This window comes from Myripristis murdjan, chromosome 2, assembly GCF_902150065.1.
Source record: "Myripristis murdjan chromosome 2, fMyrMur1.1, whole genome shotgun sequence".
In the NCBI taxonomy this organism is placed as follows: Eukaryota; Metazoa; Chordata; class Actinopteri; order Holocentriformes; family Holocentridae; genus Myripristis; species Myripristis murdjan.
Window position 1 is genome coordinate 13,135,321 of NC_043981.1, and position 27,477 is coordinate 13,162,797.

Below are 27,477 nucleotides of genomic sequence, written 5' to 3' on the forward strand. Positions count from 1 at the left end.
CATCGCCTACAGGGTTTCCCTCTTTCAGGCACTAACACCCCGTCAGCGCTCCATCAACGTCTAACTTTTCTTAGCGGTGTCAGGAACTTTTTCTCTGATGTATGTCTGAGGCTTCAGTGAAATGCTGTTTACTATTTTTGCAGCATGATCGACAGCCGAATGTGTGTGCGTGAGTATGTGTGTGCGTGTGTGTGTTTGTGGATGTGTGCAAAGTCCTCAGCAGGTGGTCCCGAGTGTGCCTCACTTCTCATGCCTAATGCGCACGCTGTCAAATAAGCTTGCTGTTTGTGTGTGTGATGTCCTCTGTGACCAAAAAGCTGAGCAGGACCAGAGATGATCCATTTTCATCCCATATGGCTGCTCTTCCACTGGGAGCCCTCGGTGGATTTAAAGGAAGTTTTTGGGTCATCTTATCCCCTCAGTAATGAGAGCGAAGGTACCATAATCATTCATTTCATCCTTCGACATGATTTGGTACTCAGTGTTAGCACACACTGCACTGAATTATAGTCGGAGATTAGCATTATCCTCAGTAAGAAGACTGACCTTCCAGTATTAAACATGTTTACTGGCTTGTATTAAATGCCCTGTGCATCTGCGACCTTTAAAATGAAATTAACTGAATGTGGCCGATGAAGCTGGGGTTAATTTTGGAGTGGTTTTAGGTAAGGGAGCACTTATTCATCCGTTATGCAGTGATTTCGACCTACACATTTCATCCCTTAATTCCCCATGGGAATAGGGGAAAGTAGTGCTTACTAATATATGGTGTAGGGAAAATATAGGCTACATATGGTTGGATGGAGAGAGACTAGGTTCGGGTTATGGGGGAAAGATGGGGCAGGAAAAAGGGAAAAAATGCGCTACGTATATGCCATTTAAACTTTATGTAAATTGTACAGATAGCAGCATACATTTTTAATCACACATAACTCAACATGTATGCATAGCGTTATCATGGAGCACAGTAGGGAATAATTTACCAGGGACACATGGGTTGCACTGAATAATCTCTGTGTCTGACGAAGATCTGTTGAACATGCACGCCAACACTTTAGAGAGTAGCATTATCTAGAGTGTGAAGGTAGACCTAATTTTTTTTTTCACAATCTCAATCCCAAGTCTATTAAAGTACTTTTTTTTTTTTTCATAGAAGCCATTTTGCAGGGTGACGCAGCTTTTACTAATGAAGGTTTTGTTCCATTTAGATCAAACGGAGTTCGGCTGCCGGTGTTGTTCACGCTGGCTCACTGGACAGGCTCTTCAACACTTAAATGGAACGCAACCTTAATTAATGTCATTAGTAACACCTGTGTTTACCCTGCTATCTCATCAAATTGCCACAGACACACACACACACACACACACACACACCAGACAGGAAGGAAGGAGGGAAGGAAGCATGTTATGTTCAAAGTCTTGCGGGAAGAAAGCTACTTGAAAGTGCGCTCTTTTTGTCTCCTGTTATGTACACTTTGCCATTCTCCTATACAAACCGAGCATCCTCAGATGAAATATTAACCATCCATCAAGCCATAGAGCTGCTACAAGAGATCATTTTCTGACCCGCATGTGTAGACCCTGTGTTCTCATGTGCAGCAGACAGAGTTATCAGCTGGAGACGGGGATCATTTTGGTGCCAGTCAGCTTGACTCGGGGGGTCAAAGGCCAGCCCTTTAAGCCTCGAGCGGCTCCCCATCAGGCTCTCGAATCAGAGGTTTCGCTGTTGACATCAGCAGACGTTTTGTTAGTCTTCCCTGAACGCAAAGTGTGTGAAGAACAAGGCACCTGATCAGGGAGGCCCATGGCAGTGAAGAGAAGGTAGACGGGGCTCCTGTGTGTGTATCTGCTTGTCATCTGTTGCTTTGATGTAGTCAGTCTTACAGCTGCTATAGGAATCTGGGTTATATTAGATTTTTGAGCTTGATATACAGCAACATATTGAAACTTGATATAAAGTCTGGCATAGATGGTGTTTTGCATTCCTGGGTGCATGTGCATTAATACCTCCCAACACACACACACACACACATAGTACACACATGATCTCTCCGTCTCATTTGATTTTTGTTTACTCTCTTGCACACTTCCATCCTCCCCCACTCAGAAATGAGGAGATCAAGGACGCTTGACTCACATCAGTTGTCCTCTAATCGCGCTCGTTGTAATGATGCAGCTTCTGACGCATCGCTCGCATCCTACACAGAGACCTAAATGCGCCGCTTGTGAACTACTGCCTCCAACTATTAAGCTGTTAGATGCACGGGCGCATACAGATGAAATGATACGAAATGCACGGCAGAGACGCTCCGCGGCCCTCATGCTAAAAATGAGATTCTTTTCATTACAGTAATATGGCGTGTCTCGCTGTGTCAACTTCCATTTCCAGCTCTTCCAGCCCATCTGCACTGCAAATGAAAGTTATCTGGACTCAAATGTCACGGATGACAAAAGTGCTCGGAGTGCAAAGAGCTTTTTGCGAGGGGAGCAGTTGTCTGCGGCAATTTTCCACAGGGCGGAGGGGGTGGGGGGTGGGGGCAAAAAAAATTACACACGAGTGGATGGAGAGAGATGATGAAATGGAGAGAAAACAGAAGAAGAGAAAGAGAGCGGGGAAGAGAAAGAGAATGGGGGGGTATTCTGGAGAGGTGCGGTCCATGCTGGTGTAAATGGGAGAGTTGTAGCAGCAGGACAGACACACACACACACACAAGCCCACAGCTCAGTCAACAGTGACATCTGCTGAAAATACCACACTGTGGGAATTACATTGGATTCCTGCCTCGGAAAAGCCTTCCTTTGGGCCAGGAGGCAATTTAGTGTAATTATTATAAGTATGATTGGTATAGTAGAAGTTACAGTGGTGTAAAATTGCAATTAGTATTAGATTTAGCATTAGTGTCAGCATTAATTTAGCTTTCATTTGCATTTCCACAAAAGTGAAGATGCTATTTTTGTGCATTAAAGTTTGAAAGATCGATACTTTTCTTGCCTTTGGTCTGTTTTAATCTATTATTTAACACATCACTGAAGTAGATAAAAATATCTTCAATATAATATATTAGTTTTGATCCCAATTATGTGCTGTAATATCTTCAAAGCATTTTTTTTTTTTTTTTTGTAATTATTTGTTGTTTTATCCTCAAAACATTGTTTTAAGCATCGGTTGTTTTATCTTCAATACATTTTGCATTGTTCTGTTCTTATCTTTACTTTTCTTTTCTTTTTCTTTTTTCTTTTTTTTTTTTTTTTTTGTGCTGCATTGATGATCCGCTTTCTCCGGCCTGCAATGATCCAATTTCCCCGTGGGGATCATTTGAGGTTCATTTCAAGAGATTTTTGTGGAGAGAGTTTTAAACACAAACTGACAGCTGTTTTTTTTTTTTTTTTTTTTCAACAGCCCTTCGGCTAAATTCATAAATGACGAGAAAAGAAACCCTTCCACGCAGCATATCATTTTTTAAAAACTTTTACTCAGAGGCTTCTCTTTTATTTATTTGTTGTTTTGCGGAGCTGATCTTTAGTCAATCTGATCTGAGTTGAGTTAGAAAGAAAACTCTGTTTGGCAGTAATTTGACTGGAATCGATGCAATAATGGTCCCAAGCAGGGTTATCCAGTGTTATTCCTACAGCTGTGCACACCACTGTGTTACTAATGTGTTTGGGACACACTGTTCAAAGGGGTAAGAGTGTCTGAACTTCAACTCCTCTGTCTGGCTGAGTATTGAGTGTAAAGTCGCGACCGGAGCCGACAGCCTCCCTGCAGCGTCAGTTTTAACACTGTCTGTGTGTCTGACCTTGAGTGAGTCACTTGGACCGTGGGTGTGATCGCCAGGATACTTTTTCGCTGAGTTTTGTCACAAAGTATTGACTATTGGGTGCAAGCTTTAGGTAGACAGACGTCATCTGTGTGTGTGTGCATGTGTGTGTGTGTGTGTGTGTGTGTGTTATCCTGCGAGACAGGAGGTGTTTCTGTCCATCCTTGAATCAAAGTTGGTGTGATTAATCTTTTAAGAGCTGACACCTCTCTTAAAAGCCTCCTTACCCTGTCAGAAATGTACAACTAGTGGCCATGTATACTGTGACAAAGATTTTTAGATCATATTTTAGATTTTCTATAAACTGCTTTGCTACTGAGATGTCAATTTTCACCAGAAACTCAACCCAGTTAATTAAAGCAGAAGTTTCACAGCCAGAATGTTTTTTTTGTTTTTTTTTTTCTGTCAGTTTTAAAGATCGACATTTCTGATCCTAAAGCATGCAAGCACTGGGTTTGAACTTTTGAAGTGTTCTGCTTGTCTGGCCTTTGGAGTTATCAATTTTCGCTCATTTTCAGTTTTCACACAGACACACGAAATCCAGCACTTCACAATCTGTCATTCTTTAAGTCCACTATGCATTTCTCCATGGTCTGCTCGATCGAGATATAAGCCCCCCCAAGTAAGCAGCGAAAAGTAAGCTGTTTCACTCCATTTAATCACAAATCCCTGTGGTTTCTTTCTCCCGTTCTCTCTCTCTCTCTCATATTCTTTCTATCCATTCCTCTCTCTCTCTGTCTGTCTGTCTCTGGCCTGTAGACGGCTGAGCTGCTCTCCTGGTTTTCGCTGACGCTGCGCCTGGTCCCGCCTGGCCTCCTCTGAGCAGAATGGACACTCTGGAGTCGGAGCTGACCTGCCCAATCTGCCTGGAGCTGTTCGACGACCCGCTGCTGCTCCCTTGCGCCCACAGCCTCTGTTTCGGCTGCGCCCACCGCATCCTTGTCTCCCACTGCGCCACCAACGAGTCTGTCCAGAGCATCGGTGCCTTCCAGTGCCCCACCTGTAGATATGTCATTTCTCTGAGCCCTCAGCGTGGATTAGAAGGACTTAAGAGAAACGTGACCCTCCAGAACATTATCGACCGAGTCCAGCGCGCCTCGTCTTCGGCCGGGCTGCCCCACAGCGGGCCCAACTCTCCCGGCGAGGAAGGGAGCAACCGGTTGGCGCTGGTCCCCGTCAGCGCCGCCATGTCCAGCCCGGGAACGCCTCCGGAGCCGGTCCAGTGCCAGTTCTGCGAGCAGGACCCGCCGCAGGACGCCATCAAGACATGCGTGACGTGCGAGGTGTCGTACTGCGAGGAGTGCCTCCGCGCCACGCATCCCAACAAGAAGCCGTTCACGGGCCACCGGCTTATCGAACCCATGCCCGACTCGCACCTCCGAGGGCTGCAGTGCCTGGAACATGAGGAGGAGAAGGTGAACATGTACTGCGTCACCGACGATCAGCTGATCTGCTCGCTGTGCAAACTGGTCGGAAGGCACAGAGACCACCAGGTGGCAGCACTTAGCGACCGCTATGAAAAACTCAGGGTAAGTGCAGAAGCTGCATTTTTTGGAGAGAAATGATGTTGTTAAGATGGACTATGCAAAACTGAGGGTTCACTGAAATTACTCAATGCGCAAAAAACACAAATAAGCACAACATTTGGTGGCTGAATCAAAAAAGTTCACATCACTGGATATGATGAGGACCATGAAGATTAAAAAAACAAAAAATAAGGGTGTAATTTATCAATGAGTCAGGCCGGCTATGCGACCCATGTACAATCAATCTTCAGATTTTGTGCTTATTCCACATTTTATTTGTTGACTCTAAAAGGTTTTCACTTCAATGCATTTTTTTTTTCAGTTTTACATAGTGCCCCTTTAATGTGCCATTGTTGAGAGGTGCTTTTATGTGCATAATGTTGATATTATGAAACGAATTGTGTTGACTTTCTGATTTTTACATCTGACCTCTGTAACTTATTGTGCACATCACACAAATGAGTTAAAAACATCTCGCTGACATTTGGAGAGAAGGGTCTTGTTTAATTCCACGGATGTTATATCAAGGTTAAAGTTTGGCTCAAGTCTTTATCCTGCACATATTACGGCAAAATTAGTGGAATTTTTACTCTAATATGCTGCATGAAATGTCCCATTATCCATACTGAGCTATCTAACTCGATTATCAAGTGCGATTTTATCATCTCATGCTGATTCATTATCTCTGCCGAATAATTAAGCAATTAACATAATCACTACACCATCATATTACGCCAGGAGGGTATTCAGAAGCACGCACACAGTGTGAATATGGAAAGTGTCATTAGTGACGGGGCAAGGCGTCTTCAATGAAGTTGCAGGTTAACGAGCGCCGGTTGCCTGCTGGGTGGAGTTGTGGTTAATTGAGCACGGCTGTTAGAAAGTGCTAGTAATGCCCATAGGAGTGGTAGGTGTGTGTGTGTGTGTCTCCATGTCACACCAAAGCCCTTGCTCGGAGATTGTTAGGGTCCCACTTGCGAGAGAACATTCGGGTGGAAACAAAGTCGGAAAGTTTGCTCAGGTTGGGATTCAGTTAACTTTTATAAGGCCACAGTCATTATCCCACACGTTAGTTATACATCAGAGGTTTTCTTACAATAACAATAAAAAAAAATACATATATATACTTCCAACTTTTCGAAAGCTTCATTTACCATGGGAAAATTAGTGTTTCCAAACTCAATACCCCACTGCACACTCGTTTTGGATAGTGTTTATTCAGCCTTACTTACTAAATGTCCTCAAGTGAAATGGCAGGGCCCAGCTCCTGTGAGGAAACGGCTCTTTCCTTTTGCCAGAGTTTTGAAACACATTCTCCAGTCTGAAGTCGTTCCTAATACATCCACTGAGAGGAGGCTTGCCTGAAGTGATCTAATGGAAGACTTAAGGAACTGAAACTGCCAGAAGTTGAAATTATTCCAAGAAGAAAAGGCACAGCAAGCTGATGCATGTCCCTCACTTGGGACTATTTTAACCGAAATGCTGCGGTGGGTAACCGGTAGGGAAATGGCAGCTCTCTAATGAAAACAGTTGTTTTTATAACTTCAGGAGTTTCAAAAAGTAGTTCTGTACATGGGAACAAGGTAATGACACGATAAAAAATACTCTTTGTTCCTTAGAGTAGGCTTTGATGAAGCAAACGCTCAAGGAAAATCAAGCATCAGATCTACTTTCAGTGTCTGTCAAGGTTTTAAAGAGGAGCTCTCTCCTTCATCCACATTACATTGTTCCTATTTTGTACATTTGGCATATGCTGCAGTGCTTGTTGAGATGTCGTTTATTCTTTTCTCACTAAAGAGCTGAATCCGGCCATTAGCCACCACACCCTGCCCTGTTTTTGCGCAGCAGCAATACCAACACTGAGATATCTGAGGCATTTTTGTGTAGATCTGCGTTGTAGGTTTGCAAATCCACAGCGTGTACCGTGCTGTGGCTCAAGATGGACGAGTCAAATCAGCCGGTAGCGTCTCCAAGTGTTGGGTTGTTCCAGATTAAAAGGTCAGACTTTATGAAAAGGTCAGACTCATACCTGAATAACATCAGTGTGGACAAGACATTTGTATTTTCAGAGCATGTCACTCCTTAAACAAACAAACTGGCTATTTTTTATTTTTGGAAAGTGGCTGTGATAAAAGTGCAGTAATCCGTAACGAGGTGTCCTGATGAATTAACATGACTTGTTGGAGGTGGATGTTGGAGAGGGACTTTGAGATTTCAGATAGCTGATATGTGGATTTTGCAAAAGGGTCTCAGAGAGCCGCTCAGTGTCAGAGAGATGCCGCCAGTATTTTATCCATGTCTTCTTGTTTGTTTTCCCGGGGTCACCTTGACACGAAGCCCGCTATTGTTTTGGACTGTTGCCGCTCCAGCAACACAACATGACACAGGCCTTGTGCAATTTGCCTGTAGCGGTTACGTGGGGGTCTCTGTGCAATTTCGTCTTGCGTGTTTCGGCAATTGCAGCAGAAAAGAATAATTAGGAGGAGAAGTACAGGTCAGTGCATCCTCTAATTATCACAGTTCTACAAACAGGTCAGTGCATCCAGCAATTATCATACAAGCTAATCATCTATTGTAACAGCAAAGCCGAAGCAAGAGCAGTTTTTTCCTTCTCTCTCTCTCGTGCCAACAGTGCACAACATATTGACATAGCAAGGACAAAGGAGACCATAAACGTATGACTGAGGCTGACATGCATTATAATGAGCATGATGTGTCATATGAAATTTCATGTTTGTTTACCCATCCGCTGGGCATTCACATCAGGGACACAAGGTTGTTTGTACCTAGATGACAGTACACATGTGCGGTACATGTGTATTTCCATCCCTGGAGAAATACATAGAATTCCTTTTAACATCAAAGGTTGCATGAGACGGTATAAATGTGAAGCACAGGAGCATGAGGCATGTGATTTAACCCTCGTCTAACCCGTTAAGATGACTTTAGTGTGGATTTATTGCCTCGTGAAGTGAAAGGAGTCGCATTAATGTGCTGATATTTACCTGGGAGCTGCTTAGCACAGCTTGTACGGCTGGCAGGCGAACATCAATTGCGGGTTAACTGCTTAATGCACTCAAATGTTGTCTTTTGGAGAGAAAAATGTCATGTGGCCCTGCCTACATTTTCTAAAGCATCATCATTGCCATTTTCTGACTGATCGGTGTCATTCATGAAAAGAAAGGCACAATATTGCTATTATTTTGCTATCATTATTGCTATTATTTTAGATGGCTCAGTTGTCCTGCATTGAATTAAAGCCCGTTTTTTAATGTTACATTAAGTTTCCCGATAGTGATGCAACCAATGAAATTGTTATTTGGCAACTGAAACCATGGTAGAGAAGTGCAGAAATATATCCTCACTTCAAAAATACTTCAAAAAGTCCCATCATAACCCATACATCATTATACTATTTCCACAGGAAATAGTCCAAAATGGTATAAATGCATTTCAGAGAAAACTGATTGGTGGAAGTTTATTATTTCACATCAGGACCGAGACTGAAAATGGTGGATTTAAGTTCCCTACTTGCTGTTTGAGATCAATGACATTAATGTTTTGGGACAATAATGTACATATCACACACCAAACATGAAGACAATTGATATAAGCGACTGTGGTTGGTGGGGAAGTTGAGAGCAGATGGAGAGACAAATGTGCATGTCTGATTAATGTTTTAGCAACACTCAGAGGTACACACACCTACCCCTAACCCTAACCTTTGGCTTTTCTGGTGAACGAGGGCATGTTAGAGTGGATTTGACCTTCTGTCAAGCCCCGCAAAGCCTCACGTCAGCCAGCTGGCACATGCCGTGCCTTTGATACAGGCCACAGGTTAAAACCCCGTTAGCCCCGGGCTGACCTCCCAACACTAAGAGCATTTGGCCAGGGCGGGGGTTTTACAGCACAGGGGCATCCTGTGGTCACACTAAATATGTGTTTTTTTAATGATGATCAGGGCTTTTTTTGGGGTGTATACAATTTGTCGTGGGCGTGGCCGGCGGTGAGCTCGCGGTGAGTGTGGCTGCCAAGGTGAGGCGAGCGGCCGCAGTGCAGGGAAGCGACAGCAGCAGCAATAATGGCGGAAAAAAGTGTGAGAAAAACGAGCATCAAGGTTAAATGTGTTGCAGACAAGACCCTTCCGAGAACACAGGTAAACTTAACCATTTTATTTCATTTCATTTTATTTTATTTTTGTTTTTTTTTTTTGGCTTGGTTTGTTTTTGCGGATGGGTTGCCTTGATCTCAGACTAGATGCTGTTTCAAAGTGACAAGTGTCGGGGTGGGAACTTGACCTACTGAGGAAGAGGAGGGCGGACCTCGGACTGCCTCAAGGCTTGGGTCGCCTTTTGCTTCAGTCCTCTTCTGTTCACATCAGTTCAATAAAGTTTACTCTTTTTTCATCACAGTTTATCACAGCATGGTAAGGAAACACTACGATAACTGTGTTAAAATGTTAATGGTACAAAATGAACCCTGTTTAAAATATATTTTAACACCCAATATGTTACACTTGTGTGATTTTGACCAATGGTAATTAGTTCCTGGTGTTAAGCTTTGGGTGTTCACAGCGCTGTTATCCAGTTTTAAGGTAAAGAGAACGAAGGGCTTCGCTTATCTCTAAGATAAATGATTAACTTAGAGAAAGTCCTACATTACTTTGAACTTGTCTTACACAGTGTAACTAACTAACTAAGCAAGAGCATTCATGGCTGCTCCACTGAATTGAGTCGAACATTAGGAAAGGTTTAGACTTTGTGGTTAATGGTTAGTCTTTTAACATCTTAACAAGTGACAGAAACAAGGCAGGAGATTAAAATGAGGCCTTCGTTTAAGATATTTACTGTGCAAAGCAACTCACCCGCTGTTTAATGTTTATACCAGACATGTTTTATTTGGAATTCATAGAACTTTTGGGAAACTTTTTTTTTTTTTTTTTTTTTACCAGGGAATGGGGATCGAGGTACATGCACACAAGCCAGGGTCAGAGTAAGATAATCCAGATTGGGGTAAAACTTTTGAATCTTGTTTGAAGTACTTCAAGAAAAACACTTGCGGCACTCGTTTTTTTTTTTCCTCCCCTAGGATATTACTCTTTTTTTTTTTTTTTCCATTTTTGAGTCTGTTCTGGAGTCTGACAAGTTGCAACTTTTTGGTCAGATTTTCCAGACTATTTCATGCATATCACTTTTGGCCCTGATCTGCTGGAATTTGAGATACCCCCATTCGGCACAGGAAAGAGAATATCAGATGATTGGAATAGTTCCCCTTTTTTTCAGTGGCAGTGGTGGCGTGTCTGATAAGAGCCGAGGAGGTTATTGTGGGAACACCCATCCTTTTTCAGAGATAAAATTACCCCCGTCACAGGAAATTGATGGGAGAAGGCAGTTGGAAATAGCTTTTAAGGTCTTCGGGGTCTGGGTCTGAGGAGAGAAAAAAAAAAGCCCAAAAAACTTGAGGATAAAGTTGACTGCCATTGTGTGTGTGACAACCTAAGTTTCACATCCAGTCCTACTGTTTGCATAGTCAGTCCCATCCACTTTAACTGCCAAAACACTATACTTTGGATTATGAAGCACCCACAGTCACATAAAATCGTCCAATTCAATACATCACATTTGATTAATAAGGCTAACTGTATTTTTTAAGCTCATTATGCACATATCGATATTCATAACCCACAGCAACCACCTAGCAACAACCTAACAGCCATCCACACAGCAACCGCCTCACAACCATCCACAACACCATAGCAACCGCCTAACAACACCCTAGCAGCCACCTGGAGCACCATAGCAATGTGCAATTTGTTAGTTGTTTATTTATAGTGGAAAGTATAGCTCTGTGTTGCACATTTCATTAAAATACATTACATCACATTTAATTGATTGATATTTAGCTGTTTAAATGGAAAACTTACACTGACAGATGCTTTCTCTAAATTGATAAATTGATGTATAAATGATGAAATCAAGTTTTAGATTGGATTTTATGTTTTTTATCACCACACTGTCTGATCCCCCTAGTGGCCATGAGGCTCTTTGCATGTGCCTAGACTGCCTGTGCATAGATCCAGCCCACATTACAGCCCTTATATCATGGCACTTGTCAAACAGTAATAAAATAATAATAATAATAATAATAATAATAATAATTATTATTATTATTATTATTATTATTATTATATATATATATATATATGTGTGTGTGTGTGTGTGTGTGTGTGTGTGTGTGTGTGTATATATATATATATATATATATATATTTTTTTTTTTTTTTTTTTTTTTTTTTTTTAATACAGAGAGTTAATTAATTTAGGGGGCAGTGTGGTCTGAAAATACACATTTTCCGCCTGCACTATTTTTGCACTATTTCCAGGAGATGCTGTTTTTGTTAACATTATTCAGCCTCAGTAATGGTTTTAACATGATGCATTATGCAGTGCAGCCATTAGATTATAGTTGTTATGGTCATCTACATTAAGATTTACATGAGGTTGATTAGCATTTAGAGCAGTACACTGACGCGATGACATACATGATACACAGTTTTAACAAACCAACCAATGCTAAAAGTATCTTCAGCAGCCATGTTACAATGCTCTTTTTTTTTACTGCCAGTGAGGCGTGTGCAGTTTGGTGATGGTTGACATGGATGTGAGTCTCTCCGGGCGTTTTTGCTGCTTTCGCCTCCTTTTTCTCTTTCAGCCGCTGCTCTTGCCATGAGGCTTGACCATAACGACAGTATGAAAGCATGTATACTAAAGCTTCAGCGGTCCGGAGAAGGGTTCATTTGATTCAGAAGTGTAGGTTGTTGTGTGGTATGAAGTATATACTGGCTGGAGGGGAGATGCAGCTTTAAAATATAGTAACAGTTTGCACCAAAACCTATAGGATTATGTTGCACTCCCTATCTTCACTTCAATTTCTCACAGTTTATCTCATTTTCTTTCTGTACGTTCCTCTCGCTGAAGGCGCTCTGAGTCAGAGTGTTTCAGCTACACACACACACACACACACACACACACACACACAAACACTCCATCCCAATTTTCCGCAATTTCTCCTCCCTTTGCAGTATTTCTTTTTATTTTTTCTGTTGTGCTTTCCAGTCAAGGCTAACGCTTCGGGAGTAGACGTATCTTTCTTTCTCACTATCTTTGTACCTGTCTCTGTGTCATCGCCTTTCTCATCTGTGTGGCTCTGCTTTTCATCTTAATCTCGGCCTCTCTCTCTCCCTCTCTCTCTCTCTTGCAACTGTGCGCCTTTGCTCTCTTTTTGCACCTGTCTTCATCCTCATCTGAGTTTTTTTATCCCCCTTCATCTCACACACACATACATAAGCATTGGGGGAAAAGGAATGGGTTGAACTTTTGAAGTGAGTTGCCTACATGTGTGCCAGAGTTGCAGTGTGCCATATTGTATGTGATGTGTGCATGTCTGCTTAAGGGTAACAAGGTGATCTGCTCATTTTTGCAGAAATCACAGAAAATGACAAAGCGTAGTCATGCAATGTATAGGCTAAAGTTATGGAGACATTAGAGGAGAAAAGGTGCAAAAAAATGCAAAATTCGCCTTGGTTTCAGTGAATGGATTTGCACTGAACGACATAGGAAGAAGCTCTGAGAGACTTAAGATCTTAGTGTGCCGCAGCTTTCTACTGATTAGGAGCAGATGCTGTGGACGGAAACAGCTTCCTTTTGAAGAAACTGCCTCCAACAGTCAGCTGACCACACTTCAGGAAAAGTCAACTTATTTTTAGAAGTGTATTTACATTTCAAGCGATCTTGCTAAGCCGCCTTTCTCCCACAATTGAAACTCAGAGGAATTTGCTGCACTGCTAAATGTCCCCCTACAGTTTACAGTCTGACCACACTGTCATTTGGTGATACAATAGCACTGACAGGCATTACTTGTCTACTAATTTGGCGGGTGTGCCATTTGCACTGGTTTCAAAGGGGGGGTTTTGTGCCACGTGGTTCGAGGCACATTTTCAATTATTTTTGCCCAGAGAGAAATCTATGGAAAATATAGACATTCTGTAGGATTATATTCATGGTGCTTTTGGTAAAGACCAAAATATTCAGTATACTGATGAAGTGTAGGTCAGAGTTTACCATGCATTTTGTTCACCACCTATAAGTCAAAGTCAGCACCAGAGCCAGATCTGCAAGTTAAAGATGTGTTTTCATGTAATATCCATCATCCATCATTTTAAAGAGAAAGGATATCATGAATTTACACAGAATGTAAAGGTATGCACTGACATCCAATCTGTCAACCGCCTTCTGATTTGGCCAGAGATGCATCAGGCCAGGAAGGAGTGTTTGATAGAGTGGACTGAATATGAAAGTTTTCGTGACGAGATGGCGACGTCTTTGTCGGGTAATCCTAACATTAAAGGGGTTCGGCACAACTGCTTTGTCGATGGCTCAGAGATAAGGAGTAAGACGGATGGGGAACATGAGGGAGATAAAGATCGCAGGGAAGGGAGCAGGAAGAGGGGATAGGAGGGAGTTGGAGTGAGGTGCCAAAAACTCAAATGAAGAAACAGAAAGGAAAGAATAATAATACTGATGTGTCTGAGGTTTAATCCGATCACGAGTCACTGGAGACGTGGCTGAGATGCATGATAACGCCAGGTGGGAGCTGCAGTCTGCCTCAGCTGTCCACTTGTGATCAGATCACCCAAGACTGATGTGAGCAGCAGAAAAATTTTCGGGAGTCTACCTGATATTGAGTAACAGCTCCTTTTGCACAACTCACATTGTCTCAAATCTAAAAAATCCTTACTTGTTGATTTCTCTTTATTTACATCACCTTGTTTGTAACTGATATAGGTTTGACATGAGAAATCAATAAGGGTAAATGTTTGTGTGCTTGTATTCACCTCATCAGTTTTCTTTATGATGTGTAAGTGTCCCTGATTTGAATAAGTACAGTATTTTGTATATTAATTTATATGGAAAAGTCCAAAAATTCAAATTAAAAAGTTGGATAAAGGTCCACTTACACACTGTATATCCAAACCAGTGCAGCTTAACAAACTCTGCTCAGAATAGATTAATTGACTACAAAGACGCTTACGGGGAAAACACCAGACTGGCAGGCGGCAGGAAGACAGATAAACACACAGACTGACAGACAGGCAGGATGATAGACAGATGATCAACCTGACAGACAGGCAGGCAGAAAGACCGGGGGACTTTTCCAGTTTAATTCCAGTGACCTTAATACCAGTGGGCAACACCGACTGTGTACATGTGACTCAACCCCCTCCAAATCCTGCGAGTCCGGCGGAAATGCCAAATAAATGGAAATACACCCTAAAGAAAATCTCACCCACATACAATATGCATGCACACCGCTAGCACAATGCTCAAACGTGAGTGTGATGGCGTGTTTTCAGGTTTTTAAATCAGTCTGATGTCGATACTAGTTGTTGTGGTTACTTCTCTTTGTTGTACATGTTTGTTTGCAAGAAAGAAAGAAAGAAAGAAAAAGAAAATGCACCGACTTGACGTATGCATGTAATGCTACAAATGAGATTCTTTGCACACCCAATATCCAAACATTTTCTGCAAAAGCCGGGATCAGCTATCCTGGTATGATTTTTATTAAAATGATATATGATATTCTCTGGGAGGAAAAAAATGGCTTATCAAAATGAATAGGCCTAGAACTGGAGATACTGTTTTTTCCCTTATAAACCCCTCATATGGATATTATATCAATACTATGATATGACGCTAGACCTGGTGTGGGATTTTGGATATTGTAATATGGTGATATGGCATAAGGGTTGCCTTTTTCTGATTTTAAATAGAGAGGTCTGAACTTATCTAGCTGTTCTATTTCTTGCTATTTCCACCAATAATCCTGCTATTTAGTTTTGTTCTTATCGCCCAGCCTTGTTCTCCGTCCATGTGTGTGTGTGCAGATATGAGTGCACCCGTTTGTGTGTGTTTAAAGGCTAAGTGATCCAAACATGACGCGGCAGCTGACTTATCATCACGATCACAGCGTTTTTTCCGCCTCATCATCCTTGAGATGTTTTCTGTTATTTTTATCTCTGTTGATGATAATAGCGTCATCTTCCTCTCCCTGCAGACCTTTATGCTGCTTTTTCTGTGGTGCATCATCGCCGTATTAAGGCCATCCATTAAGCCCCCGCTGCCGCTACTGCACAGATGCATATATGCATGCACACACACACATACAGTCCTATATCTGTCCCAAATCCCACCATCTCTATCTCTGTTCTCCCTTGTCTTTTGTTTATTCAGTATTCCCTCTGGGCAGCTCCTTTTAATCCCCAACACAGCATCAAAACAGGGCTTTGTTCACACTGCCACTCAAAAGTGGCTGAACAATTATTTGACCAATTTAGCATATCCAACTAGCTGATTTTGTTCGTATGGGGCTCAGTGCTCATGATTTGCAGTATAAACAAAAAAGAAACCGTCCCAAGCCTATAAATTTAGTTAATAAAACTGTGATTTTGACGTGAAGACAGCATGTAGGTGTCTTTGACATTTGCTGCGCTCCACCGGTTTCCAGATGTGCCGGGAAAATTCTCCGTTTTGTCAGATGGGAGCTTAAAAATCATCTGGAAAACAGTTGTGAGCGGGACAGTGCGGACGCAGGCTCAGTGCGGCTTAGCACGCTCCGTTTGGCAATTATATGACAGTCTTGGAAGTAAAAGAGACCCAGCGGATAAAAGGGAGCAAAAGAGGGGAAAGGAAAAAGGGGGAAGGGAAAACTGGGGGAAAAAGCAGGGGACAGCCCGCGCTGACGTACTGTCACCTGTTTGCCGGTTCGTTAGTCGAGAACGGTGCGTGCTCTCATAGGGAAAGCTTTTGATGCCTAATTTGCCGCTTGGCCGGGTTTGCGCATGGCTTGGTGCTCAGTGGAGTGGCTCTCCCAGTCACATCCTCTCCTAGTGTAGGATCCTTGGTCGCCAGGCTCGTACGGGCAGGATGAGGAGGCAGTACAGGGATGAGGGGCATCCCCAGCGTCCGGAGGTACGTGGACACTAAACTTACCTGGAAAAGCAGCAGTGGAAGATTCTTGGGAAGAGAAAGAGAAAGGAAAACATTTTAACCCCTCCGTATGCTTTACTGAATCTGCAGTGGAGATGCAGCATCAAACATTTCCTGCTCGTTTTGTCAGTGCTTTGCATTGTATTGCAGAATATGCTCGTTTTCCACTTGTTTTGTAAGTTTGTTTTTTGATGCGGTGCCTGCCCGAGGCGGTCATACAACTTCTTCGTTCGTGCTTGTGGAAGTGCTGGTGGTGGCGGTGGTGGTGTTGGGTGGAGGGGGGGATCTGTTGCACTTTTTTTGCGTCTCATCCTCTTTTTGATTTACGGCTCTGCCTTCAGCCTCTGCTCCTTTGCATTCACACTTTGGTTTGTTTTTCTGTTTTTTCTCTGTGTTTCGCTGCAGCAAGCCCTGGACTCCAACCTGAGCAGTTTGATCAAAAGGAACAACGAGCTGGAGTCGCTTATGGGGAAACTGATCCAGACCTGTCAGCATGTAGAGGTGAGTCCCAGCAGCCCCCGAGGGAACCACTGACCCACATTGTTATTTGCTTTGAATAATCATCAGATGCGACCTGATTTTTATCAAAATACTATTTGTAATATCTCAAATACATATTAACACACTTTCAGAGATTTTAATTGTGTCACTTCTACTACTTTCTGCTGCTTAATTTTGAATTTTGTTTTCTGCTCAGCACACATTTACTTAAAAAAGGGCATTATTCTATTATCTATTATGTTTTATTGTGTTTTATCTTTGTGATGTGAATCATCTCCTATGATAGAGACCAAAATCTTTAAATATTAAAAAAAAAAAAAAACTGACTAAAAAAAAACAAACTGATTTTTTTTTTCCCCTTTTGTGTAAAATTCCAGAAGATGAAGATGAACAAATTAATCTGCAAAGCTGCAGTTAATTTAACCGCTGTTCGTTCAGATTAATAGGACTTATTTGATTGGTAATAACAACTACTTTTTGTGTTACATTACATTTATAGTACATTTGAGATGTGAACAAATGAACTGCAGCAACAGTTGCAGTTCAACAATCTGAACATTTAAGTTTTATATTTTATAAAGCAAATCCAGCAGAAAGTTTAACTTGTGTGTTTCAACGTATGAATAATTGAGTCAGCTGCACAAAAGCCTCATTTGCAGCGGATGCAACGGAAATTAATTTGAAATCGCTTACAGATTTGTGTACATTATGTATAACACAGCAAGCATTAGATGGCTTTTTCAATTGCTAAATGTCTGGTTTTGCCTAATCAGTTTACGCTGCTTTAGCATGCTGTTGCTGGGATAATAAGACCCTGTGTGTGTATCTGCATCTCTGTGTGTCTGTGGGTATTTGGATGTTCCAGTGAAGGCAATTCTGCACTAAGCCTGTCTGTTCACGTTACGCTGGCCCACTAAGAAGCTTTAAATACAGCAACGCCACAGGGTTAAAAGGCAGTGACATCTTAGTTTAGAAATGATGGAGAACAATCTCTGTGCCTGGCAGGGCCGTCGCAAACTGAAAGGAAAGAGGATTGAGATTTATTGAGGAGATTTAGGATATCGCTGCAGAGTAAAAATGATGTCTGCATTATTGTATGTCTGTGCATTTTTCTGTACATGCACTCGTGTGGCCATGAGAGCAAGACATCACACAAGTTTAAAAATATTATTATTATTATTATTATTATTATTATTATTAGCCATAGTAGTAGTAGTAGTAGTAGTATAAATTAAGTTTTTATATATATATTTATTTATTTATTTATTTATTTATTTATCCATTCTGTGGGTTTTCCTAGTACATATTTTATGCACACACACACAAAAAAATAATAATAAGAATTTTAAAAAAAGAAATAAAGAAAAAATCTTGCCTTAGTGCTTTTGTTTTGGTCTTCCTACTGTACAGAACTGCAAAAAAGTCAACAATTCTCTTGAGAAATGAGAAATAAATAAAAGATGCACAAGGACACGGCAAAAAATACTTGACCTATTTTTTCATGGTGCGTTATGGTCAGTGACCGTGTGTACTGCACGGTTTTTACAACACACTCTAAACCCCTAAAATAACTTGAGGAATGTACAGTAGTGACAACAGTGTGTGTGTGTGCGTGCATGCGTATCAGCATTCATGATGCATCGGTGCAAAACACACACAAACAGTGATTTAACTCGGCGATGACAAACTGATAATAATGAGGTGAAAATTAACCTTCGGGTAAGTGAAGATGCCTTCTTGACGTGCAAACTTTGCTGTGCACATGCAGCCGCCGAGGAGAGAGGCCAACGTGACGGCGCTGAGAAGTGCAAGGTCGCAGCGCTCACTCAGCTTGGCGTGCTTTTGGCAGAGCTTGCTGAATATTTTACACCAGATTAATCCATTCCTGAGCTCTTCAGGAGGTATGTGCTGAGATTTGCCGAGATTGTGTGACATCCTCCAGACTCAAGATGCTCTGCAGGCTGGATAATGTGCACATACATGCGTGCACATACATGTGTCTGCGTGTTTTTTGTCGCTTTGTAAAAATTTAAACAGGAAAACGAACTGAAAACAACTTTTGTCAAGGTGTCCCTACTCACGAACGCACGACTTTCACATGTTGAAAGATACAGCACCCCGTGTTCATCATAAAACTGTGCAAATGAAAAAACACAGCAGTATTTGCAAATTAATAAACTGTGGTGCACCAGTAAGTCAAGGAGAGGTGATCCGAGGAAGTTGGGCTGTTTATTAGCAGCAGCAAAAACATAAAAAAACATAAATCCAAGCCACTCAAAGGAAAAAAAAATGCTGTTTTTCCTGTTGGCACTCACTAAGGGAGTCGGAGAGGGTTCACTAGTCTTATTAGCAGAAACTAGAGCAAGGGCAGTCACTTCTACATCTGTGACATCAGGCTGCAGAAACAGGCGCGAGTGCTGTGCATTTGCAAATGCCACTGAATATTTTAAGCCTGTTAAGTCTAAGTTCCTGAGAAAGTTTTGTTGCTGTGCCCTTCTGGAAGTTTTCAAATCCTGGAGGCTTGAGCGTTGTGTGTACGTGTGTGTCGGAGAGGGTTAAATGAATCACTTAATGTCCCTGCCAGAGTGTGATCTGTCATGTTAATCACTTGCTCCAAAGGGCTCTGCCTACAGCCATTAGATGCACCACGTCTTTGTAAAAAAAAAAAAACATGACAAATCGCGGTTGAAACGTGTGTGTACATTTTTCAGAAGCAAGTAAACAGGCAAGACTTTGTTGAATTCTGAGGAAAATGTACTCAGCGCTTGGATTTGAAAACGAGCTGACCACCGTTGTTGTGTGTGTGAGGCCTGTGTGTGTGTATGTGTGTGCGTGTGCGTATGTGGGGGAGGTTGATTCACAGAGATGAGCGATATCTGACAATCTTCATTCGCATTGAGTTCTTGGATGACCATGAAATGACACAGAAAACGATTCAGATATCTGGAGGGAAAATGAGCGACAGCCTCTGCCAAGATAAACCCACATTCCTGGTACAATCAGATGAAATGGACAGGTTCGGTGAATACGACATACATTTTGGATTGATCTTTTCAGTGATTAGAAGCGTTAGACTCAACCTAGTGACCAGTGAACAGGAACCAGAAATCTGATCAATGTCTGCAGAGGCCTGCGAGGTGCCAGCTCCCGCTCAGCCATAACCTGGAGCTGGCCAGTGTGGAGTTCATTTCAGGGAACAAGATCCATGATGAATTTCAATTCTTGTTTATAAGTCGCTGGAAATCAGCCTCGAGCCACTGGCACACGAAGCCGTGCAGCAAAACAAACAAAATTTACTGATGGAGACTGAAAGCCCTGACTTCAACAGTGGCTTTTTGGTGTGGACTCAGACTAAGACTCCTTGTATCTTAGATCTGGGTTTCAAAGAGGTTGCCGTTCCATCTGGCTTTGAAAACTAAAGGCTGAGGGGCTTTAAGCGTTGCTTTACACTATAAAAATGCCCGGCCACGATAGGCACAGATGCACTGAACTGGGAGGACAGATTTGTCAGCAGTTTTTCAGACGAATCTCAATGTTAGTTTGTGAATGAGCAGGTATACATGTATACAAAAGCACATGCACAATAAAGTGAGAAATATCAGTTCTGCTACCACAAATTGATTTGTTGCCAAAACTAGAGACAAGCACAAGGAATAGTGTGGTAGAAAGTACTGGCATTAAGGTCAGCATGGCGGAAGAGTCCTGACCTTTGCTTCAGCTCCTCTAACCTTGGATCACCTCCCAACCCATACCGAGAAGTTTTCTAATGCGAGTGAAGTTTTATTATTTTACCTGAAGTTTTCTTATTTATCCAAGACCAAATTCTAACCCTAACCTTAATCTTAATCTTGGCTAAAGTCTTAATTTCTTAACCTTAACCCTAGCCTTAACCAAAGCTGTTTTAATTGCCTAGACTGCCGCTGAACCTTTCCCACATGAGGAGCGGGTGCCCAATTCCAACTATTCTCACATAATCCAATTAGCGCTATTGTCACATAATCCAATTTGCGGTATTGTCACATAATCCAATTTGCGGTGGAGGACCATAATAGTCACATAATTTGAGTTCATAACATGTATTTTACATTCCAGAGTTAATGTCACCAAAAAATGGTGAGGCTGTGTTATTAAATCCAGGCCCAGAGCTAAATGACCATTATGGCATGCGTTCAGTGTAAACAACCAAGTGCATTCATTAGGCCGTAAAATATCATTAACACAGAGGTAAGATAAATAAAAGATTTTTTGCAGAGTAAACAGCAGACACTTGATTTAATTTTATATTCCAAGCCACCTGAGAGCTTTAACGCTGGGGTTGCAGACACCAATTAACCGTGCTGAAAAGACAGATGCACTCGCGATGCAACAGCCCGTCTCTACAGCGGAGCTTGGAAGTTATTTCCAGGGCCATCTCGACGTGTTTCATATCAGCGCTGTGAAGTAACCCAGGTGGCAAATTGTTTCTTTTGGCGACAAGATGCTAGAGAAATCGCGTAACTGTTGTATGGGGACAGATTGGGCAATATGGATACAGCGGAAGCCCTTTCCAGCCTTGCTTGGCTCGGTCGTGGAAAGGCAAATGACTCCCCAACATATTATTATTATTAAAACACCCTTCAACATGTGTGTGCGTGTGTGTGTGTGTGTGTGTGTGTGTGTTAGAGAGAGGCCGTGCAATCTCTCATTAGCCTGGCAACACTCCTCTGTTTCATGGCTCCCTCTGCTATCGCTCTGCCTCAGCAAGAAAACACTTCATAAGGTGCTGAAAGGACCACTAGGAAATGAACACAATGAGAAATTACACATTATGGTAGGACCTGTGGTCGTAAAATTGGACTTGAACATACTTTTATAGCTTGTTCGAGCTGTAAAGCCTCCAACTGCGTAGTGAGTTAAACAGACAGGCAGAATGGAGTTGAATGCCATTTGCCCTTTTTTTTTTCACAAAGAGCCCTGCAGCATTGGTACATTTCATAGATTCAGGATTGGGACTCAAATAAGCAGTAAAATTATGAATGTATGTCTGATTTTCAGCATTTGGATCTATCCTGGTGCACAACACAAGGACATACTGCAGCTGGGCAAAATGACCGCCTTGGGAATACTATTTCTCCTGCCCACTTAGACCCAATGGGCTCCTGACTTGTGTGTGTTTTCACCTTCTCTTTATGTTAAGATCAAGCTGGCAAGAGGCAAAACATCCACAAATGTCTGATCTTCCTCAGGTACGCGCCTCCTCTCTGGAGGTCTGGAGGCATTTATCTGAGGAAAATCAGGCATTTCTGGTTGACATGATCTGGATCCAATAAACATCACTCCCCGTTTTCATCTATTCGTCAGTCCCTTTGTTCATCTAACACTCGGTTTGGTTCTCAGGTGAACGCATCCCGCCAGGAGGGGAAGCTTTTGGAGGAATGTGACATTCTGATTGACATTATTCAGCAGAGGAGGCAGATCATTGGCACCAAGATCAAGGAGGGAAAGGTAGGATGAACACAAGCAGGCGAGGTGTGATAAAGATGTCCATTTAGTCTCGAGTGTTGTTCTGATATTTCCCCTCCATGCACTTCAAACCCTCCTTTTTATCTTCCCTCTGAACACTGCAAAAATCAGTGTATGCATTTTGAATAAATACAATGAATAATGATAAATTCTGGGTCATTTCGTTTAAAAACTATCACTTTCTCACTTGTCATTCCATACATTCACACAACAATGAAAGTTTACCATGACCAACATTATAAATTTGGTTTATCGTTACATAATTTAACCATATTTCTGCAGCTACTAATTTGCAACATCCCTTCATTCTGGGAAATGCTTTACTTCCTTCCATCTGTTAAAAACTAGAACTGATACTTTAGTCACAATATGGCTCATACTGTTTGAAAATGTAAAATATGCCCCTCTCACGGTGTAATATGCATTAAACAAAATTTTAAAAGAAAAAAAAAATCATTTCAGCTATATTCAGTAGACTCAATGTATTATGCAAATGAGGTAAAACTCAATATAATGCATGGTTAATAAACTGTATATTGAAGTTAATCATAACAGCCCTCAAAGCTACCATCATACTGTATTTCAAGTCGAGTGCAAAACCTCACAGAAGCCAGCTGCCCTGATCCTTATTTAACATATTGCGCACAGACTGTTAAACTGCCTAAAAAGCAAACCCTTCCACACATTACGAACAGACGGGGGAAACAGCCTGACTGCCCAAAGAAGATCCCAGAGCATATGGGAGGGCGAATTCATTTGGACTCTAAACCCTAATGTCATATTTTTTTGAAAACTGACTCTAATGAGACTTGGAACTATCTGAGGATTTTTTTTCAGAATAATCTTTTTTTTCCACTCTGTAATTTATTAGCTTTTGAGAGAACCAACAGAGAGGAAAGAGAGACTGAAAATACGTCGATGCTTACTGAGATAGTTTTTTTTTTTTAGGCAAACTAAATGAAAAAAAAAAAAATCTGCAAATTGCATTTTTGCAGAGTGACAAATTCCTAGTCAGTATAATCAGGGGGTATCTTGATTTTTCTCAGAAACCAATTTTGCTGCTCTCGGTCGTTCAAGTGATACCTCTGCCTTTCTTTCTGACTTCCTGGGCTTAAACCTCTGAAATCTGGAGGTTGAAGTCCATGCTCAAGTATATAATGATCAGATAATGAATCTGATTTCATATTAATAGGCTGGATTTATTCATGGTGCACACAATAGTGATATTACACATCTCACAGATTCCAATGAAATTAGGCTTTTTTGGGTTCTCTATGGCCAAAAGCGCCCGTGAAATGTCCCTTTTGACCTCAATCCAGCCACCGACCTCAATCTGTCTCTTTAAATCTCTCTACATAGGGAGAGGGGCAAAAAAAAGTGAAAAGCCTGGATTTACTTGCCCTAGGATCATAGATAAGAGGAGACAATTCAGCAACAGCAATGGTCTCTTGTGGCATTTAATCTCATTTAATGCAAATGTCTTGGTCAAACCACCGATCTGAATATGAGCGTCAGTCCAGACTGCGGTTTGACCTTGGTTGGCTCTGGCATGCTAAGCTTTCCAAGCATGAGAAACTGTTTGATATCAGGTGTAACATCCATCTCTTTAAACCCATATAACCTTGTGTTGTGCGGTCATCTCCTGTAGTTGGTTCGGATTTCACTCTCACTTCTAGCAAACTTCACCACAGTTCCCCTGGAGGAGGACTCATCATCTGATCAGCACCCGAGTGTGAATGCCATTGTTCTCGCCTGTCAAAATAACTAAGGGGATACTTGGGAAATAAGGGAAATAACAAGGGGAATTCTTGCTTCAGAGATGAAGGAAACCACTGCATGCATTCTTACTGTGAAAACCTCTCCTTTGCAAAACAGACAGAATGAAGTGCTCGAATTAATTTTTATTAGATAAGCCTCTGCAGTTGGCCAAATGATTGCGATAAGTTTGAAAACGGTCCGTTCATTTTCTCCGCTCGTCCCAGGCACAGCGGCTCAGGAAGCTCGCCCAGCAGATCTCCAACTGTAAGCAGTGCATCGAGAGGTCCTCCGCCCTCATCACGCAGGCCGACCAGACACTGAAAGAGACGGATCACGCTCGCTTTCTGCAGACCGCCAAGAGCATCACAGAGAGGTCAGGGGGCCACACATACTGATGTCGGCTGGACAGGCAAAACTATTCAACCTTGCAAACTACTGCAGAATCACTTCATGGTCTAGCATTAAGGAGAGGTCAGAGAGTGCATGCTCAGAAATTGCTGAAATTTGATAACTTTGTATACTTGACTTTTCTAAGAGTGAGGACAGGTAAGGAGGGATTTCAGCTATTATTAAGTCTAATCTTATTCCACTCCATACGTTAGCTTTATGACTAATTGATTTGGAAATTACTAGAGTGCAGAGCTGGTGTCCAATTGGTGAATCAGTGGAGAGACCAAACGACATAGAAAAAATCCATTCCTTGATTCAAACAGCAGTTGCTCCAATCAGAGTCTAATCAGAGTCTTTCAAGTGAATGAGACCAGGAAGCAGCATCGATGTAGCTGGCTGCCCAGATTCACTAATAAGGAGGCTGATTTTTCCCTTTTTTTAATTAAGAAATCGTTAGGCAGTGTGTTGATGTTGGATGTCTGTGGCACACCATCCACTAACTGGATCCGGTAAAATGAAGAAATGTCTTTTTCCTACACCTATAGTGCAGGAGTGCTGCCTTGTTAGGTTTATGCATCAGATATTGAAGCAAATTCAGAGTCAGCTGTGATTTATTCAAGCCCAGACAGGACAATGTTCTTATATTATATTGATATGTGCATTACCAATTTATTTGGCATACATTTGAAGTGCAGACATATGATTACGCCTGTTTTTGACTTGCTTTGCCTTTTTTCTAGTGTCTATCATTCCCTGAGAATATAAAACAATTGTAGAATCCCTTTAAACTGAAACAAAATTATGCATAAAGCCACCGGCTGATCTCTCAATAACAACAGTTACCACCGCAGATAAAGTATGACAGTGAAAATGTCAGCTTTGATTGTTGCCTGGCAATCGCTGTAGGGTTTCCATGGCGACTGCATCAACCCAAGTGCTGATCCCTGAGATAAACCTGACGGACACCTTCGACACCTTCGCTCTGGACTTCACCCGGGAGAAGAAGTTGCTGGAGAACCTGGATTACCTCACTGGTGAGTCCTCATTTTCTAATTATGCTCTTGCTTTTCAGGTTTTTGGTACATTTTGCTTCGTTCAAGGAATTTTGAGGAAGGATCTTGTTCAAATGGGTGAACCTGCTAAATGCAATTATTGCTCTAAGTCAGTGGTTCTCAACTTTATTAGTGTCATGGATCCTTAAAATGATACACATTGGGTCATGGACCTGTATTAGAGATGCAGTCTTAGAGATTTCCATCTGATAAGATTTAATTATTTCATAACTGTCTGTGCTGTAGATAGGCAGATTAACAGTGAGGAGTGTAAAACCTATGAATGGAATAGTCATCCTTACACACATTATTTCATTGGGCTGAGTGCTAGTCAATGAAATAATAGTGCAATTAAAATATTCCGCATTTTTGGCACCCCGTGGATTGCCCTCAGTGACCCCTGTGGAGCCCTAGACTCCAGGTTGAGAACCATTGATCTAAATGATGAGTTTAAATCAAGCTGACTGGAGACCCTGACTTTCCTGTTGAATGTGATTCTCTTCCAGTTTCGAATTCTCATTTTCCTCATGAACCCTTTGCAAATCTCTGTTGCTCTGTCTTCGAGCAATGTGGTTGAAGGAGCACGTTCACTCATTAACTAGTAAATTAAACTGTGACCTTAATTTCCGGCGTCCAGTTCGGAGTGAGCCGCCGAAATGTCACCATATGAATTCCTAATGCACCGGGGACAAAAGCAAGGCATCATGTGGAGTGAATCTGAAGGTCTGTGAAAATGGCTGGCTCTTGTTTACTCTCTGCGATGCGAGAGGGCTTCGCTGGAGGGCCTTTTCACCGAGCGACTCACTCTGAATCACTCCACTGTGTGTGACCACTCATGAGAGAGGGTCAGAGAGGGAAACAGAAAAAGAGAGAAAGAGAGAGATAGACAGATGAAGAGACAGGAAGTGATTTTACAATCGATTTAAACTGTAGCTGTGCATCTTACCTTAGTCTTATTCTCCATTCTTTGATATCTTACCTGAGAGATTTCATGGCTTGAATACATAAAGATATATAACTTATTGATACACATATGGATTTTGCATCAGAAAAAGATTTATGTTCCTGTAAGCTGCTTTTTTCCCTCTGAATCTTATTTCCCCTCTCACTGCTTTTGATGCTTAATGTACCGCTCTACTGTAAAAGATCTGGTGTGTAATGAAGCCTTTAAACTCACACATGAGCGCGTGAAGAAGATCTTCGGGAGTGCCGCTTGTAATGACGGCTGCTTTACTCGCCAGCGTTAAAGTGTGTCATCATTTCGGATTATTACTAGTATAACTTGCAACTGGATTCATTTGAAAATCCAGCACACCGGCAGCCTGAGTGTTTCATTGGTAAATCACAGGCAAACAAACCACCACATTATGCAGAGTATGAGAGAAATACAGTTTGTTTTTGGAAAATGTTCTCTTTTGTAGCTGTCAAATTGGAGTAGTTTTCAGAACTGATACAGGTATTAAATCACATTGATCAGCCAAAATGAATACCAGCCCAAGTACTGAAGTTATAAAAAATTCATTTTGCCTACTATCGGCTCACAAAGACGCATTTACAGGGATAAAATGCATAAACTGTATTGGTATATTAATTTTATTAAATCATCCTCCCTGAGAACAAAGATAAATGATATTAAAGAAAAAGAAAATAGACTATATAGCATAAAAACATCTTTCAAACAGCTTTTTCAGAATTGTTTACACATATAGTACACAGACTTCTTCTTTGTGAACATTTTGTATATTTCACATGAGTTTCTACCAGCAACTGCACATGCACAGTGGAAAACTAAATCAGAAATAACAAGCTGAAGGGTTTCCCCTCATCACTGACAAGAGGAAATAGGTCACCACACCAAGGCTACCCGCCCAACCAGAAGAATTTCA

The 27,477-nt window shown here is 41.7% G+C and overlaps 1 protein-coding gene across 2 annotated transcripts in view; it reads left to right on the top strand.

Moving 5' to 3' along the window:
* LOC115374279 (E3 ubiquitin-protein ligase Midline-1-like) overlaps nucleotides 1-27,477 on the top strand; it is a 66,313-nt gene that overhangs the window by 30,534 nt on the left and 8,302 nt on the right. For both annotated transcript variants that reach the window (XM_030073143.1, XM_030073137.1), the window contains exons 2-6: nucleotides 4,578-5,347; nucleotides 16,794-16,889; nucleotides 22,266-22,373; nucleotides 24,374-24,522; nucleotides 25,446-25,573. In XM_030073143.1, coding sequence (XP_029929003.1) covers nucleotides 4,646-5,347; nucleotides 16,794-16,889; nucleotides 22,266-22,373; nucleotides 24,374-24,522; nucleotides 25,446-25,573 — 1,183 coding nt within the window. In that variant the 5' untranslated portion in view covers nucleotides 4,578-4,645. The remainder of the gene's footprint in view (nucleotides 1-4,577; nucleotides 5,348-16,793; nucleotides 16,890-22,265; nucleotides 22,374-24,373; nucleotides 24,523-25,445; nucleotides 25,574-27,477) is intronic.